The sequence below is a fragment of the Ananas comosus genome, linkage group 18 (genome assembly GCF_001540865.1).
Source record: "Ananas comosus cultivar F153 linkage group 18, ASM154086v1, whole genome shotgun sequence".
Lineage (NCBI taxonomy): Eukaryota > Viridiplantae > Streptophyta > Magnoliopsida > Poales > Bromeliaceae > Ananas > Ananas comosus.
In genome coordinates this window covers 10,409,361-10,429,958 of record NC_033638.1, presented here as the reverse complement: position 1 = coordinate 10,429,958, position 20,598 = coordinate 10,409,361, and the positions used below count along the sequence as shown (strand labels likewise).

Sequence of the window (20,598 nt, the reverse complement as noted above, 5' to 3'; positions counted from 1 at the left end):
AAAAAATAATGATATTACTCTCTTATTGTATTTGAATTTAAATTTTTAAATTTTTAAATTTATATTTTTAAATTTAAAATTTTAACTTTAAAATTTTAAAATTTGAAATTTAAAATCTCAAANAAATTTAAATATAATTTATTATAAAATTTATTGTAATATTTAAATATAAATAATAAGTATTAATATAGTACAATTAATAATTTTATAATAAAAATAATATATTATAATATATAACATATTATATTTATATAATTTAGTTTTAATTCAATTTATAATTTTAATTAAAGTTTGAAATTAAGTATTGGAATAGCACTATTCTATTCCACCATTTTGGTGGAATAGTAAATCTCTTATTATTCCGGAATAATTGGAAATAGCAAGATTTGATCGGGATAAAATATTTCGGTAAAATATTATCCCGTTTGGCAGAATAGCGGGGATAATTTCGTTATCCCCGCTTATCCTCCGAACCAAACGGACCCAAATGTTTAGCATGTGTACTTGCACGCCTCTTATTAAATAGTGCCCTAACTTTGACATCCAAGTCGTTGTCACATGTCATCATCTTACTTGTATTACCCTGCCACCCATATTCATTTTTAACTCTTAATTAACTTGGTGTTAGTATCTAAAATTTTAAGTTCGATTAATAATTGCCATATATTTTCAACCAAATTTATTAAAATTAAAAATAAAATGAAATAATATGTTATTTATCTCTCTTTAAAAAAAAACTGTTCAATTTGACTAGGCACCATACTTAATTGGTCTTAACAAAATTCGTATGCAAGCAACTTTTTTTAATTATAAGCATATGTAAAAGCGCTTGTAGTGTTTGTTTTTGTTATGATCAAATACTAGCGCAGTTGCTTTTAATTATGTGATTTTGAAGTTTATTTGTATTTTTAATCATAGCGAAATTTTCATCCTTCACGTTGTATAATACGTACTTGCTTCTAACTTTCAAACTGAATAAGTTATTCTAAAAATAATGCTACATATGTAGTCATCGAGACTTTGTAGCCGCAAATCAAATTCTACAATATGTAACACACAATATGTTTTTTTTTTTGCAAATATATTAAATAAGTAAAGAAATGTGCAACGAAAAAAAAAAAAAAAAAGAAAAATTGCTGCGTGGTTGAACTAATTAGGCAACAGTTTGCACAAATTTTTTTAATGTGGATGATGATAACATAGGAGTTCGGCTACTATACTCTTATGAGTACGATCGCCATCGTACTCATAAGTCGTTTTTGATTATAGAGCTTTCGAATCGACAATCCATAGCGTTAAACGCTATCTACAGCATTTAAAACTTTTAGAAATCAAATTTTATAATTTTTCGACATTATTTACCTTACGATCAAAAGGTCATAAAATTGATAATTTTTAACAGTCGGTATGGGTTACTTGCTAGTTTAACGGTGTAAAAGAATCGGAATTGGTTGAATTTTTGATAGAAAATTTTATTCACTGTCTAGATAAAGATCAATATCTCTGATCTTAAATTGAAGGATCCGATCATGCATTTTTTTTGGACGTCGTTCGATTTTGACCGTTCATTTTATGCCCGCTTGATGGATTTTATTATGATTTTAAAAATTTACGAAATTTATTTTCTATAAGTTTCAAATACTCTAGATCATTTTTAAGGAAGTGGATCGTTAATTCGGAAGCTCAATTATCGAAAACAACTTATGAATACGAAAGCTTCAATACTCATAAGAGTATAGTAGCCCTACTCGATAACATAGTATTATTATCTTAAGCAAAGTGAGTCTTTCTCCTGCAGTGATCCACAAGGTAGGTATAAAAGCAGTCCTTGCACGGTAAAAAAAAAATTTGAGGCAATATTATAATCACCGCTTAATCATGATCAGCATAATTTAGCTTGTCACAACTATTTGCAGGGGATTTCAAACACTCCATGTACCCATTTTGTTTTCTAGAGGGAGACACTATTCATATATAGTGCTATTTGCAGATGAGTAATATGTCGGATCGTTGGCGCCAACCATTAATCCCAAAAGCTCGAACTGTTAGAAATACACAATCAATTCACTTAAAGCATACAGAAATAGCGCCCACGGGTCTCGATTGTGACTCGGTCCACCTGGGCTCACGCCACTTCGAATATGACTCGGCCCAACCCAGCCTCACACCATTTCGAACATGACTCGGCCCACATGGCCCTCCGCCACAGGGCAGGATGCTAGCCCATTTAAGCCAACAATCCCCCCTCCAGCACCTGCACACATTTGCGAACCCGTGACCTCTGACTCTGATACCACTTGTCGGATCGTTGGCGCTAACCATTAATCCCAAAAGCTCGAACTGTTAGAAATACGCAACTAATTCACTTAAAGCGTACAGAAACAGCGTCCACGGATCTCGATTGTGATTCGGCCCACCTGGCCTCACGCCACTTCGAATATGACTCGGCCTAATCCAGCCTCACGCCATTTCGAACATGACTCGGCCCACATGGCCTCCCGCTACAGGGCAGAATGCTGGCCCATTTAAGCCAACATAATATCCCACTATGTATATGTAGATACCAAAATTGCCCAAAAATCATACAAAAATATTTATGAAAATGATATTTGTTTTATGCTTTTTCGCCAACCAAGAACCAATGCTTGGTCTGAGAGCCTTTAACATGCCTCTACCGTACATTCACGGCAAAATAAAAGTTAAGTTGTTTGACTAGTTCAATTGCCGCAATGCAAGGAACTATATCTATCTTATACTTGGACGATCTTCTCGCACCAGTCATAACCTTGAGATTTTAAGATTATATGCGAACGTCGAAATAAACCATTCAGCATTAACTTATAAGCAGCCAAAAAAAAAAAATTATTGCAGTTGTGATCTAAGAGCGTGTGGATAGGAATTCGCTACGAGATGTATGTATGGAAACATGGCCTAAATTAACCAACGAATTACATCTTGCAAAGTCCTTGTCATCTTCTACAATTCTCCAATCGAGTTATCGAGTAGTCTCCGAGTTAGGAACACATCCCTTTTGTCATTTAATTATGTAAACTAAATAATGCATTGAAAAGGCGCACACGGGACAACCTAAAACCCCTTTTGTCACCAGCTCTCTCTCTCCAGGCTCCGCTGTACACGCGATGAGATAATAATAATAATAATAAGCTTTCCATCCCCACACGGCTCTCCTCTAAGGTCCCATTTATCTAATTTTAAATTAAAAAAATTAGAATTTAATGTGTCTATTTAGTCATAACTGCACCACTTTAGTCTCTATAATTTTAAAAATATTAGTTTTTTTTTTCTATAAAATAGTTTTTTAATTGTATGTAGGTTTATCTAAATAATAAAAATCAAGTGTTTTAGCGAACAGATAAAGTATGAGTCTCTGTCTGGCTATTATATTCTTTGGGCTTGTTTGGTTAGAAGTCAGAATCAGAATTAGAATCCAAATAAGCTGGAATCGAAATCGGAATTACTTATTATCTAATTCTATTTGGTTCGTCACCTGAATCGGAATGGGAATAAATAATTCCTATTGGCGGTGTTTGATTCAGGTAAATATAAAAAATATAATCAAATTAATATACTAACTTTATCTTTATAATATATTAATTTAAATTCAAGTTAAAAATTAACATCAAAATTTTAAAATAATGTCAAAATTTTAGATTTTTTTAAAAAAAAAAATCAAGTTTTGAAGTTGAATAGATAATTCAAAATATAAAACTAAATATAATTTAAATTTTAATTTGAATCCATAAATTTAATTTAAGTTTTAAATAAAATTTGAATAAAATTTTATATAAATTAAAATTTAATTTAAATTCAAATTCATAAGTTAAATTCGAAATACTTGATTAAATTTTAATTTTTAATTCAAATTCAAATTAAAAATTTAAAATTATAAATTTAATTTCTAAATTTAGACTCATATTTTAATTAAAAAAAGTTGAAAAATAAATTTAATCCGAATAAATATTCATTCCGTACGGATTCAACTTTCAATCTGGCATCCTAGGCCGGATTAAAAAAAGAGGTGATTGGGAGATTTTTATTCCACTCGAAAATCAGAATTGGAATGGGACTTCAGCGTACCAAGCACCCACAAACGGATTTACCTATTCCGATTCCGATTCTAGGGTGAAAAAGACGCAAACCAAACACGCACTTTATGTGTATGTAGATCATCTTTGTATTTATATAAGTTTTCGACCGTTAGATCTAGCCCCTTTGATCATATTATTCAAACAACCGTCCACTCAATTTCGGGAGATCATTATTATTCTAACTGTACGTCTTTTAATCCAACGGTCAAAAATTTATAAGCATAAATGATCAATATACTCGTAAAAGTATAATAATTATGGCATATATATTACAAAAAATATTTAATTATTGAATAAAATTATAAAAAAGATTTAAACTGAAAGGTTATAGGTCTATTTATAACAGAAGAGCTAAGGTTGAGAAATGGGTTTTTTAGTGCAATAGTTCTTTCCTAAAATTTTATTCTAAAAATAGACCCGTTAAATTTTTATTTGTAAATATGGTCCTATAAAAACGGTGAATGGTTCACCGCTTTCTTTCTTTTTTTCAATTTTTTTTATATTTCTACGATGATAAAAGCGGTGAATGGTTTACAGGTTTTATTCTTTTTCTACTTGTAAAGAAGAGTTATGAATGCGGTGAATCATTTACCGTATTTAGAGGTTTTTTTTTATAATTATTTTTTTAAAAAAATTATTTTTATAATTATAAAAATTGATAGGATTATTTATAAAAAAAAATTCTTGAGAAATGCTTTGTGCAATTTTTTTTTTCCAGATTTTTTTTTTATTTTTTAATAAAAAAACCAACTACTACTAGTGGGATTTTGTCCTCCTCTCTCTTTCTCAATCTCTCTCGCTCTCTCGCTCGCTCGCTCTCTTCTCCCAATCGCTGGCTATCTAAATCGCCAATTCCCCGTCATTTGTGGCAGTGATTTGCCCCCGACGAAGTCTCCAGATTCGGAAGCCAAATTTACCTACCCAACCCCAAATCCCTCTCTTCTTCTCTAGGTACTCGGATCACTCGGTGGAGTAGAGTATAGTACGATCCTCTTCTTCGATGGAGGAGGAGGCGAAGGGAGGAGCGGGATCGGCGGTGGAGGCGGAGGCGGAAGCGGAAGCGGAGGCGGTGGCACCGCCGATTCAGGCGGCGGAGGCGGAGGAGGGCGCCGATGCGGTGGTGCAGGGGATGGTCGAGACGGTGGAGGAGATCTCGGCGATGTCGGAGTTTAGGAATGCGTATAGGAAGCTGTTTTGTAACCTGTCGCGGCGGATCAAGTTGCTGGCGCCGATGCTCGAGGAGTTGAAGGAGAGTAAGGCTCCGATCCCGGCGAAGGCGATCGAAACCCTAGCGAGGCTCAGAGAGGCGCTGGATTCGGCCAAGGAGCTCCTCCGCTTGGGGAACGAAGGGAGCAAGATCTTCCTGGTATGTTCTGCTTTGATTCCTGCGAAATGTGGCTTCTTCTTCTTTTGATCCTCTTTCCCTTTAGCATAATTTTGTCTGTACTGTTGATCTAGTCGATAATTGTTTAAATTAACTTTTTTTTCCCCCTGTCTAGTTCTTGTTGATTAGAGTGTTTCAAAACACCCTGAGATATTATTTTGTTCCATTTAACTTTAATTTTGCATTTTGCAATGATGTCAGCGTAATTTGGGGTGAAAGTTTATATCTTTACTCGCTTGCAATCTTTTTCATGATGCGAAAGTAGTTCTGAAAATGGAAACGAGAGTGTTAATCATTCAGTACAGGGTAAAATTCTGTATCAAAACTTGCGGGCACGGTATGAAAACTGGCTTTCTTTGCTATGTCTATGGCGAAGTTGTTTAGAAATTGGGATCATTAAATTTTGTAAAGTTCATCCTCCTCCACAAAGAAAGGAGATTTTCCTAATCTGTTACTATCCAAGGTTGGTTGGATTTTGGTAGATAATTTTCTACTAAAAGATCTTATATTTTTCTATTAGTGTCCTGGTTTAACCACTTCGTTAGTTTGTAATTTATTCAAGACTTGTGGTACTCAATGAAGGTTGTAATCAGTTTACTAGTAATATGGGAGTACACATTTCTGGTATATGTTGCCTGACTTGCTTTAAGAAAGTTAATAAGATCAAGTTCTAATAAGCTTAGCTCAATTTTCTCCATTCAAATTGGACATTTCTAGTTGATTAGTTGAACACCAAAGGGTTCTCCTTGAACTTAATTCGTCCACCTTGTTTTATCTGATTTCTTCAACCACTCTTTCTATCTTAAATTTAGATAGGGAATCAGTACTGCAAATTGCAGTTGACCTATCTATATATCGTTGCACGAGTCAATTAGATGCCTTAATCAAAAATTTATTATTGCTGCTGGCTGAATGATGAATTCTCTTCTCCTCTTTACTTGGGGAATGATTGTATCGATACAGAAACTATTGCAACATCGCCAGCGTGTAGAATGCATCCACACATAATTTAGTTGTAACTTTATCAGAGATTGAACTGCCATGACCTGCTGGCAAAATGCTTGAATTTTCATGTTTAGAATTTAGTGGCTTAAATTCAAGGAGCTGCTAGGTCAGCTCAAGAAATTTATTATCTTTACTTGCTTGTGTATATGTTAGGTATTGAGAAATACGTAATAGCTTAAACAAGTATAACTATTATAAATTGGTGTTAGGCGCCAGCTATACCTTTCAAAGTCTATTGTACTTTGGAATGAGTGATTTTTGTACAAAAGAAAGGAAATGTACAAGTGATATACTATTTGTCATGAAATCTGTGTTTTTCGACTAATAAAATATCTCATATCTACTTGATTGATGGTCAACATATCAAGTATTTGAGAATTTGACGTTATCTTCGTAAATTTGGACTCTATATATTTTTGTTTTTACATGAGGAGGGCCGCTAGGGCCCCAAAGCCTAAAGAGGGGATTCACCTCTATAAAGCTCAAGTACGGACATTTGAATTCATGAGGCTGTGACTGCCTTCTTGAGGGCTGAATAATGCCGCCTGCTCTGCCAGCCGTTTAAGGTAGAACAGATATGTTTATATCCACACCATGATTATCATACATCTTCTTGGCTAGGAGCCACAGCTTTTTATTGGACTTGAGAATGCGGAATTCAATTATTTTTGGATAAAACAGTATTATTGCTTGCTTGTCTCTTGTCATAGCATACTTTCTCATACCTGCCTTTATCCTTTCAGGTTTTGGAGATGGATAGAATAATGAAGAAGTTCCAGGAAATCACCTCTAAACTTGAGCAAGCTCTGGCTGGAATTTCCTTTGAGGAACTTGACATATCGGATGAAGTTAGGGAGCAGGTATAAGAAAACATTCTGAAGTACTAACCATAAAGGCATATACTCTTCTTCTTTTTTTTTAGTACAGTAATTATTGAAATAAAAAAAATGATCTTTCACAGGTTGAGCTTGTGCATGCTCAGTTCAGAAGGGCCAAAGAGCGGGAGGATACATCTGATGCTGAGCTCTACAACGATCTTTTGTTTGTACATAATAAGAGCACAGAGTCAGATGTTGACGCTGCTATTCTTAGAAGGTTAGCTGAAAAGTTGCAACTACTAACAATATCTGACCTCAAACAAGAATCCCTAGCATTGCACGAGATGGTCATAGCTAGTGGTGGAGATCCTGGCAATGTTATTGAGAAGATGGCGATGCTATTGAAAAAGTTTAAGGATTTCATGCAGACACAAGATCCTGAAATGGGTCCGCCAGCAAAACTGAATGCTTTTTCCCCCAATGGGAAGTCAGAAGCTCCCAGAATTCCAGATGATTTTCGCTGCCCAATTTCGTTAGATTTGATGAAAGATCCAGTTATTGTTGCCACCGGACAGGTCTTTGATCCCTACTTATTTTTACAGTTTTTAATACAGAAATATTTGCATATATATGCTCACAAGATTATCTATCTACTTAATATTCCTGTGTAATTTGAATTTTCATATATGCCCTTCAAAAAGTTAGTATCTTACATATATCCCCATCTACATAAAGAAATGCCCCTCTTTGGCAAAACTTCTTCTAGTGTAAGACCAAATTTTCGTTATGAATTGGATGACTCCCCATCTTAAGGGTATTTTTGTCAGTTGTTGTACTTCCCCTGGAGTCTGCAAAATTCAGACTTGACATTGCTATATATGTACATAGATGATTTTTGCCGGGATATATGTATGTATACATGTAGAAGTCCCTGTACATGCAGCATTGCATGCAAATTGAAGGTTTCAATAATCTTAAATACTAATACATTTGCAGACCTATGAGAGAGGATGCATCGAGAAATGGCTGCAGGCTGGACACCTCACGTGCCCAAAAACACAGCAAAAGCTTTCTAATACATCTCTGACCCCAAATTATGTCCTTCGGAGCCTTATAGCTCAGTGGTGCGAGGCAAACGGCATTGACCCTCCTAAGCGTTCCCTCCAGCCTAACAAGCCCCCCTCTGCTTGCACGTGTACTGAGCATGCTAAAATTATCGACCTCCTGCAAAAACTATCATCCCAAAATATCGAAGACCAACGTTTAGCTGCCGGTGAGCTCCGCCTTCTTGCCAAGAGAAATAATGACAACCGTATTTGTATAGCCGAGGCTGGCGCCATACCACTTCTAGTGAGCCTTTTGTGCACACTCGATGTACGCACCCAAGAGCATGCTGTCACTGCGTTGCTTAACTTATCCATCTGTGAGGAGAATAAGGGGCGGATTATCATATCTGGGGCAGTACTCGGAATAGTTCACGTACTAAAGAGGGGCAGCATGGAAGCACGGGAGAATGCAGCCGCTACCCTATTTAGCTTATCTGTGGTAGACGAGAACAAGGTAACCATCGGGACTTCTGGGGCAATACCTCCTCTTGTCTCGTTACTAAGTAATGGCAGTCAAAGAGGCAAAAAGGATGCTGCAACTGCACTATTCAACCTATGTATATATCAGGGTAACAAGGGAAAAGCCGTGAGAGCTGGTATTATCCCAATACTAATGGATCTTTTATCGGAGCCAGGAGCCGGGATGGTGGATGAGGCACTGGCTATCCTGGCTATCTTATCCAGCCACCCTGAGGGAAAAGCTGCTATCGGGGCTGCTCAAGCTGTCCCTATTCTAGTTGAAGTGATAAGGAGTGGGTCTCCAAGGAACAAAGAAAACGCAGCAGCTGTTTTGGTGCATCTGTGTAATGGGGAGCAGCAGCACCTGCATCTAGCTGAAGCACAGGAGCGGGGCATTGTTTCTTTGCTGGAGGAATTAGCTGAGAATGGCACAGATAGGGGGAAAAGAAAGGCAACACAGCTTCTCGAGCGTATGAATAGGTTCTTATTGCAGCAGAAGCAGGCTCAAGCCCAAGCAGAAGCTCAGGCTCAATCTCAGTCTCAGGCTCAAGCACAAGCTGATCCCTCAGTGCTGCCAGCTTCTGCTGCTTTTATTGATGGATGAGGTATTTGATGTTTTTGGCTTGCTTGTTGCAGTGAAGTGGGTGTGATGGTTTTGATTACAAGGCATGCAGGTGGAAGATCGCCTGCCAGGCTTCCTCATTAGTTCTAAGTTTGTTTCCATATCCGTGTTGGTGAGTTTAATTTAATGATTTTTAGAGTGGTTGGTGCAGGTTAGAAAAATGTAGAGGGAGTCTTGAAGAGTCGACTTGTTATGTACTAGTGTACAATTTGACGAGATCCAAGGTAGCATCCTCAATTTTTATGGAGGGTCTGTATCTTGTGCCTAGACCGCGACAATATCTGAGACTTCCCAGGATGACAATATATGTATTTAATGAGCGAGTTGCAAAGGAAGAAAGTTCCCTTCAGTTGATTATTCATTGTGGATTGACTTGTTATGGAACCTGTCGAAATGCTGATTTATTTGTGCATGAGATGGTGAGAAAGCTTTCATACTATGCCTAATCAATGAGTGTAGTTGGCCGGTGATCATCTCCATTCTTAGGTGACATTGCAGCTTTTCAGTTCCCAGAATCCCAGCAATGCAAGGTGAATCATCTTGCTAGGATAATTATTTTATGCATTTGATTAAGTATTTAACTTGTCCTTTTTCCCATTGTATATTAAAGAAACCTTTGATGTCGAGCACGTTCCATTGTACTCTGTTCTGCAATTTAAGCGCTTAATCATCCTTCCTAAATCTTTTCTGCAATTCTCAGCACCAAACTGGCAAAATCAAAAGCTAATTGACAACGCGAACAGATAACACTAAATCCTATTATTCTTTTATTTATATCTGTTGTTATATTTATTTGTTGTCCGAGTATTACAGCAAAATAATATTTCTTATGAATTAAGATTAGAATAAATGTGGCATTTATTTATTTAATAATAAAAGAGCCCACCCCCTCACCTTCCACCCTAAGATAACGACAACTCTTTTGTCACGTCACACGAAGATGGCATGTTCATTGATAACCAACAAAAGCTAAACTCACGACAGTGAGTCCCACATGCCCTACTCCTCTTCCTCTTCGTTTACTTCTCTATATAAAACTCTGTGTGTGTGTGTGTGTGTGTGTGTGAGGGGGATAGATTAGAAGCATATATGCAGAGGAGTAATGTGGAGGAGGATACGAAGACACCACAAACGCACGCACGGAAATGGGACCCCATGCACAGATGATATGGGACGCTAACTTTTTTGGGATATCACACCACAGTGCTAGTGAAAAATCAGTGGGACCAATTTGCTTTAGGATAGGATCAATCATCAATTCCATTGCTAAATTTGTTGAATATTTAATATTGCTCCATTTTGGTTGTCCAAGGCCATATTATATATATATATATTATTGATTGCACTTAGAAAAAGAGAGAATCTATACATATAATATATATATTACTCACAATGATTCTCTTCTTTTTAACACAAGAATAGAGCAAGTTGATATCCAATGTTAGAATTTGGCCCTTGTTAAGAGTAAAATTCTTATTAATATGTTAAGGGGTGGGAATAGTTGTTCCACTTCCACCCCTTGCGGGGATGCCGTAAATGTTCCACCCCCATCAAGCTAATTAATTCATTCATTTAATATAATTAACATAGTAACTTATTTTATAATTAAATAATTAATTAATATAGCAAATTATTTTTATAATTAATTAATTAATTATCTTATTATATTATTATCTATTTAATATTTTAAATATCAATTAACTAGATAAAATAATTTATTCTCGCTGTTCCAGTCTAACAATGCAAGCACTCTTTCTCTTATTCCCGAGAATAAGACAAAATTAGCCTAGTTCTTATTTATTCCAGAGGTCATATTAATTTGTATCAGGAATAAGCAAGAACACGTTATTAATTTGTAAAAAAAAAAAGAAAAAAGAGAGAGAAATCACGTGGTTTAGTTTAGCAAATTAGCACAGTAAATATGGGGTTTGAAGGAATCGCTCGTGGCCTTGAATTTCAAAAAAATCATAATAAAAAATTATTAACAAAGGAATTAGTAAACGAATTTCCCGTAGCGATAAGAACAGAGATTTGCTACTGGAGCACCTCATGACTTTAGCAGGGATTTGGTGGTGAGCAGCAACAATTCATAATTATGGATGGTGCATCAGAGTATATTATATGCTTCATAGGCTACGTACTCTTTTTCTCTGGTTTTATTCTTTCTCACGTAAAAGTGGTCAGAGATTTATGAATAAGATCTTTAGAATTTTGACTGGGTGGTAATATATACGAAGATTGTTACCATATGTTGAAAGCATTGCCTCTGCAATTTAGTGTGTTGAAAATAAAATATGTGTTAAATTAAACTTAATCTTCTGGACAAATCAATCAGTTCTTGCACTGAAAAGGAAAAAAAAAAAAAAGTATTCATGCAATAGTGATCGATCGTATGTTAAATTTAGATCTTGTTTAATCCGATGTAGCTTCCTAAGAAGTGCTAGTTGAATACAACCGCTTGAAGAAATTAATTATAACATTTTTTTTATCAAATTTTCTCATAAAAGTAGATTATCGTTACAGTTGCTGATACTTCTATTTTCGAGACCTCAAACTCATTGGGGAATCCGCACACTGACTAGCACGAAGCTTTAAGTTTTTCAAATCCCACAATTTTAATTATTTCTCAAGTTAACAAACAAATTTCTTCAACAAGGAGGAATTAAACTTTTTTCCCAGAATATGCCAATTACTTAGTATTAATCCCCATCACAAATGCATGCTTACACATATATAGATCAAGTGGAAGAGAGAAACATCTTTGAACAAACCCAACCAAAGATATATCTACACTTAGCTTCATAGTTGGGTAGTGGGGGATGATGTAGGCAGATAAAACCAATTAATTAATCATCATTCACATAAAAAATTGAAACCTCACTAACCCTAATTGGACTATCCTACAAAGTCTCTAAGTGCTTTTCCTAATCAAACCCAACATTTCAAGATTCCGCCGTCAAATCAAACAACAACAATTAGTACCAAAGCTTTATTTGGTCTAGTTTCCATCCCTTGCTTGTTACTAGCTTCAATTCTCAGCAGTTTCGTTGTGTTTTGTTATCTTGTTTCAATCTTTTTAACTTTATAGTAATTAGTAAATAATAAATTGACTATGAGAACATTTTTGTCGCAGGAAAGTACATGTTTAAGACAAGCTCGATTACTTTTTTTTCTTAAAAAAAGGAAAATCTTGTGCACATCTTGCACCTATTAGATTCGCTTGGATTTTAAAGCTTTACTTTAAAATTGCCATTGGCGTACGCCATTAATAGAGTCTACGAAAATGATAGCTAAGCAAAGGTAACATCAAATTAAAAAGTTTAAATGATACATTCAAAAGTAGAGTGTAATTTCTACATCTCAGTTATCCAAGAGTTGAAATAACCACATTTAAGTTTTCAGTATTAAAAAACTAAAATTGTCATAAACTAATAAAACAAAGTTGACTCTTGGATTAATGAGGTATGAGATTTACACCTATTTTTGAGTGTACAAATAGAAGAACTATATTAACGTAAAACCGTGTTGAATTATTCTTGTGAGAATAAATGAATCATAGTAGTTGGACATAACATTGTTTAATTTCTTTTTTTAAAAAAAGTTCCCAGAGGACTGAGGAAATTGTTGTCTTATATTTTTTCAATAAATATTGCTAAGGACATCATAATAGGCAGTGTTATATTCTTTACAACATCATACATACTTTTATTGGTCATTTTTTTCGTGAAAACTTTGATGCAAATATGCAGATAATTCAGGGAGAAATACAAAAAAGAAAAAGAAAAAGAAAAAGAAAAGAACAACACTATTTTAAAGAATGGAAATAGTACGGAAATAGTACTTTAATGCCAACTTTTTCTTTTGGCACAAGCGACAATTTGGCCACCACCAACCATTTGGTAAGCGAACAAGCACAAAATTGCATACATGTATAGGTCCAACGCGAACGAGCCAAAAATTAATCAACTAGTTCGTTAAATGGTCCTAGTCAACAGGTCAATGTATAGCTCAATGAACAGGTACCGACTCTGCATATATATATATATATATATATATATATATATATATATATATATATATATATATATATATATATATATATATATATGGCCATTGAATATTTGATGATCAATGTTTTAAAATCAAAATCTAATTCAAAATATGCTAATAGGTAGAATCGCATTTCATTAATCATATATATTCTGATTTAAAATTGTTTTTAGTAGAATTATAAGGGTGCGGGGTGCACGATGCACGATGCACGATGCACCGAGTGCATGCAATGATTAATTTCTACCTAATGTGTCAACAGGGTCAACACAAGTTGCGATATATGGCGTTGTAGTTGACTTGTGACGAAACCCTGCTAATTAACAAAATGGATTCATGGTGCATCAGAAATACTACGTACTACTCCTCCAACACATAATTGTGTGCAAATTTTGGTTTTAATTAATTTAAGTTTTTCTCGAAAAAATAAATTAATGGCTATTATCGCATCGTGATCACTGCTAATATTCTCTTAGCTATGTAGACCGTACAACTCATTATTCTCCTCAAAGTGTACTCTCAATTAAAATTTCTCATTATGCTCGGGAATGATGCATGTCTATGGACACAGGTTTGGGAATATAAATTAAATAATGTAATTATCTGGGTGTTATATTAAAGCTCGGTTGATATCTTTTTGCTTCAACATAAAATAATAATTACTGTTATTATATATAATAAATTAAACCAGATCTTCCTCGGTAAGCATAAGATATAGTAAACCACATACTCAAGCATCTTAGTATGTGTTAACTTAGGGTGGAGATTAGATCACAAACGATTACGGCCATGATTGAGATCATGTGAGGCAACGTGAGGTAGCACTACTTTCCTTCAGTTGTTGCCTGGACAAGGACCTTGATGACGATTCAATTATCGAGGTATAAACAAAAATATATAATATAAAATATCCCGAGTTTTGAAATTTATCGGCATGTAATACGTCAAGTAATTCAATAAATCAAACGGTATTAATTCTGAACCTACGTATCACAGACACTTCTATAAGTCTTGCGTGTCTGTGTCGGACACGCGCACGTGTTCGATATGAACACTCCTCGAACGCCCGTTTAATGCTGATTTATAGTGCATACAACTAAAAAAAATATATACATATTTTTATTTTATTTTTTTTATGCATATATAATATACGATAATAAATAGTTTAGCTTTTTGATGAATATATATAGTTTTTTTTTTTACAATATAAATAAATTATGTATGATGAAGAATTTTTTTTCTTAAAATATATGAACTATCCAATCAATTTTTTGAACACTCAAGTTTGAGTTTAATTAAGAGTAAAGGTTTATGTGGTGAACCAAGTCCAGCCAATAACTCTCTCTCTCTCTCTCTCTCTCTCCTGTTTCTACAAAGAGAGGAGAGCCAACTCATAAAAGCAAAAGCTGTCCCCCTCCTCAGCTAACCTAGCTACTAGGTAGAAGAACCATACATCTCATGCGCGCACGCACACAACAAACACTACAAGCAACAATGTACTTCAGGAAAAAAAAAAAAAAAAGGAAAAAAAAAAAACAAAAAAGAAGAAAAAAGATATAGAATAGCACGAGCTAGCTAACTAATTAAGAGCCTAATTAAGAATCCATTTCAAATGAAAGAAGAACCATTAAAATAAATTTGAAGGCTCAGTCTCTACCATGCATTATTCATTAAACAAAAAGAACAGTAAATAATACTATAATTAATGACATGAGAATGAAATAAGTTTTCATACAACCCTTTAATTTTTTTTTTTCTCTTTACTTATTTTTATCCCTTTGCGCTCTCTTCTCTCTCTGTCACTCTCACTCACACACGCATACAGCACACAGCAGTGCAACACACGACAAACACACACACACACACACACACACACACACACTATTTCTTCATTATTTTTTTATTTCTCTTATCATCAAGTTTCTACCATCGATCACCTTCTTTTTTTATAAACATATAGAAAACCCATGGAGGTTTCCTTGCTCCCTTTTATATTTTTCCTTTTATATTCACACATGAGTAGGGTGCCTTTATTCCTTTGCTCTCTCTCTCTCTCTCTTAATCTCTCTCAGAGGGAGAGGGCGAGGGAGAGGGAGAGGGAGAGGAGAGGCTACTGCATATATCCTTGGTCCTCGGGAAAGCGGACGAAAACTCAGATTCCCTGAGACATGGACCCATCAACATATGTAGTCCTACACACCCTTTCCTTCCCTTTACTTTTCTATATATAGGATTTTCTTCTTTACTCACTCACTCTCTCTCTCTCTCTCTCTCTCTCTCTCTCTCTCTCTCTCTCTCTCTCTCTCTCTCTCTACATATGTGATTCAGTGCATGTGCGGCTCTTCTATACGGTTTTTTAATGTAACGAATTCTTTGTGGTTGCATGGGTTTTAGTGAGATATTCTTGGCTTCTTTTACCTCTATATATATCTTAAGACTTAACTGAGATCTCTTTAGACTTAAGTGTATACAATTGGAGTCTACATATATGATGGGTCTGATTAAAGAGAAAAAGAAAGGGAGAGAGAGATTTGTTGAAGTCGAGGCATAGCCCGAATCAAATCCAACAGCTCACTGCGCAAATAAAGTGGGTGTCTCTGAGTACTGTTTTTGTGTGTGTGTGTGTGTGTGTGTTGTCAGTGTGAGCGTGGATGTTTATGGGTCCATGGATGCACATGCATGCATGCATGCATGCATCTATGCTTAATTTCTAGCACAATGAAACCAAGTAGCTCTGTGGAACATGAGATTAAAGTGTTGAACATGTACTATATATGTAAGTTTCTTTTTTCAGAGAGAAACTGACTATGTAAGCTAACAATGGTTAAAGATATCGTAAAAGAGAACATGGGACAAAATTATGATGGTACAAATCCAAAAATAAATCAATGTGCACGATAAATGAGTTGAGACTATTCCTGAGTTTTTTCGTACAAGAACGATTTTTTAGTAACAGTCTCTGAGCTGGTACTTTTGAGCCCATCCTAAGTTCAAAACCCCACATTTGTCATTAATTTCACGGCATAAATTTTTATATTTTTGTTTCTTCCATTACTCGTCCTTTAAGTTGGCATGATTTACTTGATCTCCATTATATATGCACATGAGTGCAATTGTTAAGATTTTTTTTCCTAAGCTAGTTTATGTAAAATCGATCTTTTAAGTAACAAATTAACTGTACTACGACAATGAAAATTAAAGGAACTATAACAGAAATTTCTCTCTCATAGTAGGACATGATAATAGTTGTATTTAGGATCTAGAACTCTGAACAGCAAAGCTACCTGATCCCTCAAAAGCTCTTAATAACAATTGCTTAAATTACCGACCATCCCTAGAACAAGTGTCAAAGGGTTTGGTGGTTGGTACCCGAGACTCAAATTCGAATCCTAGTTGATTCACATTTCCAGCTAAGTTTATTTTTAAATGAAATAAACGAAGCGGGTATCATGCTACTTATCTCTCAAAAAAAAAAAAAAAAAAACAATTGCTTAAATTCATCATAACTTACAAGCACGACAAAGGAACAAAACTTTACCTTCTTAAGCATGCGAATTGCATGGGAAAGCATGCATGAAAGCATAGACATTAATGGCGAGGGCCTTCTAGAGCATAGAAGATTAATTGATGGCAAAAATTATCATGAGTGCATGCATGCATACATACATACATACATCCATACATGCATGCATAGAATGTTGGTCAAAAGTAGTTCTATAAAGCAATCTCTTAAAAGATGAGAAACATACCACATGAGGGCTTTAATCTGAACACTGTACACAAAGAACAGAAAAAAGGGCTCAAATTGGAGCATTGCACTGCAGGTCACCGATATAAGTATGAGTCTGCAATATTAATCTTGCGTTAATTAAGTATTTTAAATTTAAATTTTGATTAGGGTTTAGTAGAGGCCAAACAGTTATTTAGTAGCATCACCTTCCAAATTTTGAAGCACGTGGTTGCGATCCAAAGAAATTAAATACTTAGAAGAAATAGAAGTACTTCCGAAACTTCGTAGGGGCAAGAAGAGCATGAAATAAAGGCTCCGCTATGTATTCTTACTTCCAACTACTTCAAGGAAGAATCTAAAAATTCCAATCATAACCAAATAATGCTTCTACAGAATCTTGTCACTTCACAATGAAACATGCAAGATATTTTCTTCTATACGTACGTAGAAAAATAAATGCTATACATAAATGTAGGCTTAAGTACTAATTATATATAGGATCTCCTAATTTCTCAACAAAATTGATTGCTTGCGTCAAAGGTCAACAATACACTAATTGTTCATGAGTTGTGGGAGAATTAAGCTGATACAAGTACGTAGACCAGTAAAACAAAACCTCTAATTCTACTTAAAATTGTAGACATAATACCTTTCTTAATTTAAGTCAAAAAACAAAAGAGCATTTCATATAAGCCTGAAATTATATAGCAGCAACATTTTTCTATCGCATTTCAATCTCCTTAGCTCATGTAACAAATCCATTCATGCATACCGTATATCAAACATGCATGGCTACAAACTTCATTCTCGATGCTAAAACACCCACATCCTGGAGATACACAACTGTAAGCGCATCTACATGTACAGTAAAGGATTATTGATGTTGTTAGATTACAATTTTTCTAATAGCTATTGATACTAATCACTTCACTTAAAGATCTAGTTCCATCCGCGCCGGCTAGCACATAATTATATTGCAACACTAAAAAAAAAAATGAAAAAAAGCAATCCAAGAAAATTAGACGAGAAGATCTTTTTCCCTTTTTTTCTTTTTTTAAAGATAGGCTAAAACACATTGTTCCTTACATGTTCAGAAAAAAAAAAGAAGAAGTAATATTCATGTCAGATAGGAAGCCATGCACTTAGTTTCGATTACCATGCTGTAAATAAACATACAAATAAAAGACATAAAGTATTAAGCGCAGTACAGATAATTAGAAGACACATAGAACCCTAACTATCACCCCTAAACCCAACCAATTGCTAAAAGAAATGTCACCCCACCATTTGGAAGTAGTATTTGATAGCCTTTCAGGTAGCTAGCTAGCTGCAGGAAAAAGCAATCAACATCTCCTTGTTCTTTAACTCTTGTTCCTTCTTTTGAAGCCATCACAAAAATTAAGCTTCCGAGGTATAACTAAATTAAGTTATATTTATGATCAAGAAAGGAACGATAGAGCTACAAGAGATTTCCAGTTGAAGAAGAGTTGAAACCTGTGAGATCCGCAGCCCATCCCCCGCTGCCACTGCCACTGCCACCGACACCGCCGTCTGCGTTGCTGTTGCTGCTGCCGCCTCCGCCAATTCCGCCGCCCCAAATACTACTATCGTTCCGCCCGGCGGCACCCATGAACTGCCTCGGCAAGTTTAGCCCTGCTCGTTGATTCTCCTCCATCTTCACTGACGCCAGATTTGTGATGATCCCCGATCCCAAGACCTTCGCCGCCGCCACCTGCCTGGCAAATCCTCCCCCTTCGACTCCGCTGCCGCTTTCTAAGTCTAAATGGAACATCCCCGTGGCCGCCGCCGAAGCAGTAGGCGGCGGTGGCGGCTCCAAACCGCCAATAAACGGAAACTGATGCATCTGCTGCTGCACCCTCCACTGATCAAAACCGATGCTGCCGCCGCCGACGTGATAATCTATCCCCTCCATGTGTTGGATCGCGGGGAAAGTTAGCCCTAGATTCGGTGCACCGTAGTCCGGCCCCGCCATAGGATGGTGCAGCGAGGACATAAAAGGGAGCTGGTGTGGGAGGCAAATATTGGAGGGTATTGCACCCGCCATGCCCACCACTGACGTGGCAGTCGATGATGCCGCCGAAGATGAAGCGCCTGCAGGGTGGCGGTCGGTCATGGCTGTGACGGCGACNAGCCGCCGCCGACGGGGACGTTGCGGAGGGCGCCGCCACGCGTCCAGTAGCGTCGGCAGGTCTTGCAGAAGTGGCGCGGCTGCGTGAGGGAGTAGTTGTTGTAGTAGCAGAACTTGGTGTTGGCAGAGTCGCAGCGCGGGCACTTGAGGGCCTGCTCCGGCTGGGGGACCTTCGCGAGCCGGGCGCGCTCCGACATCGAGCCAGGTCGGGACGCGCCCGACATAGGCTGGGCTTCTGGGCGTGGTGCAGCGGCCGCCCCGAGGGGGAGTGGAGGAGGGGGCCCGTTTCCGCCGCCGCCTATGGCGCTACTCCCTGGTTGAATATGATGAGCTTGCAGCTGTTCAAATCAGATAAGAAAAAGATGAAGAGGAAGAAGAAGACAATATTAAAGGATCGATGCAAAAGAGATGAGAAAAAGAGAATTATAGGGGGTATATTCAAGAGGAGAACATGGAGAATAGGGTGAGAATATTATGTTTTTTTTTCTTTTTCTTTTTTTTTTTTGAGGGGGGTGCTTTTAGTTTTTACATGAAGAAGTTATATTGAATGAAAAGAGAAATTAAGAATTGAAGGGGAGAAGATGAGGATGAGTAATCCTCTAACCTGCTGGTTCCAGTTAGGTGGATCTAGATAGACAGGAATGGATGGAAAAACCATGGTGGGATTTGCTTCTTTTCCTTTTTTTTTTCTTTAGTGGGTTTTTTCTTTTCCCTTTCTTTTTTTGCAAAAGGTTGATGGCCTCTTAGAGATGGTGGAGAATCACATCCACAAGGAGTTGCAGGAGAGAAGAAGGTAGAGAAAGAGAGATGGATAAAGAGAGAGAGAGAGAGAGAGAGAGAGAGAGAGAGAGAGAGAAGGGTAGGAAAAGCAGGAATTTATCTCCTTTCTTGTATGGAGGCTTTTATATTTTAATTTAGTGCCAGGAATGATAGAACATTTGAGAGAGAGAGAGAGAGAGAGAGAGAGAGAGAGAGAGAGAGAGAGAGAGAGAAAAGAAAAAAATTATTGCATGCACCTGGTGCACCTTGTTTCTCATTTTTGCAAACGCTATAACAGAGATTTTGAATATCAGAATTTCACTGGATGCATTCTATAACATTGAAAAGGCAAATATATAGCAAGTCATATAATTTAGGCATCTAATTCTTATTAATCGAATAACATT

General features: G+C 36.2%; 1 protein-coding gene and 1 pseudogene across 1 annotated transcript; one reads left to right on the top strand and one right to left on the bottom strand.

Moving 5' to 3' along the window:
- On the top strand, positions 4,881-10,184 carry LOC109724090 (protein spotted leaf 11-like). The gene is made up of 4 exons (XM_020252761.1): positions 4,881-5,475; positions 7,242-7,358; positions 7,460-7,891; positions 8,313-10,184. The coding sequence occupies exons 1-4, from the start codon at positions 5,110-5,112 to the stop codon at positions 9,483-9,485; spliced, it is 2,088 nt and encodes a 695-aa protein (XP_020108350.1). The 5' UTR covers positions 4,881-5,109; the 3' UTR covers positions 9,486-10,184.
- LOC109723846 lies at positions 18,400-20,286 on the bottom strand (annotated as a pseudogene).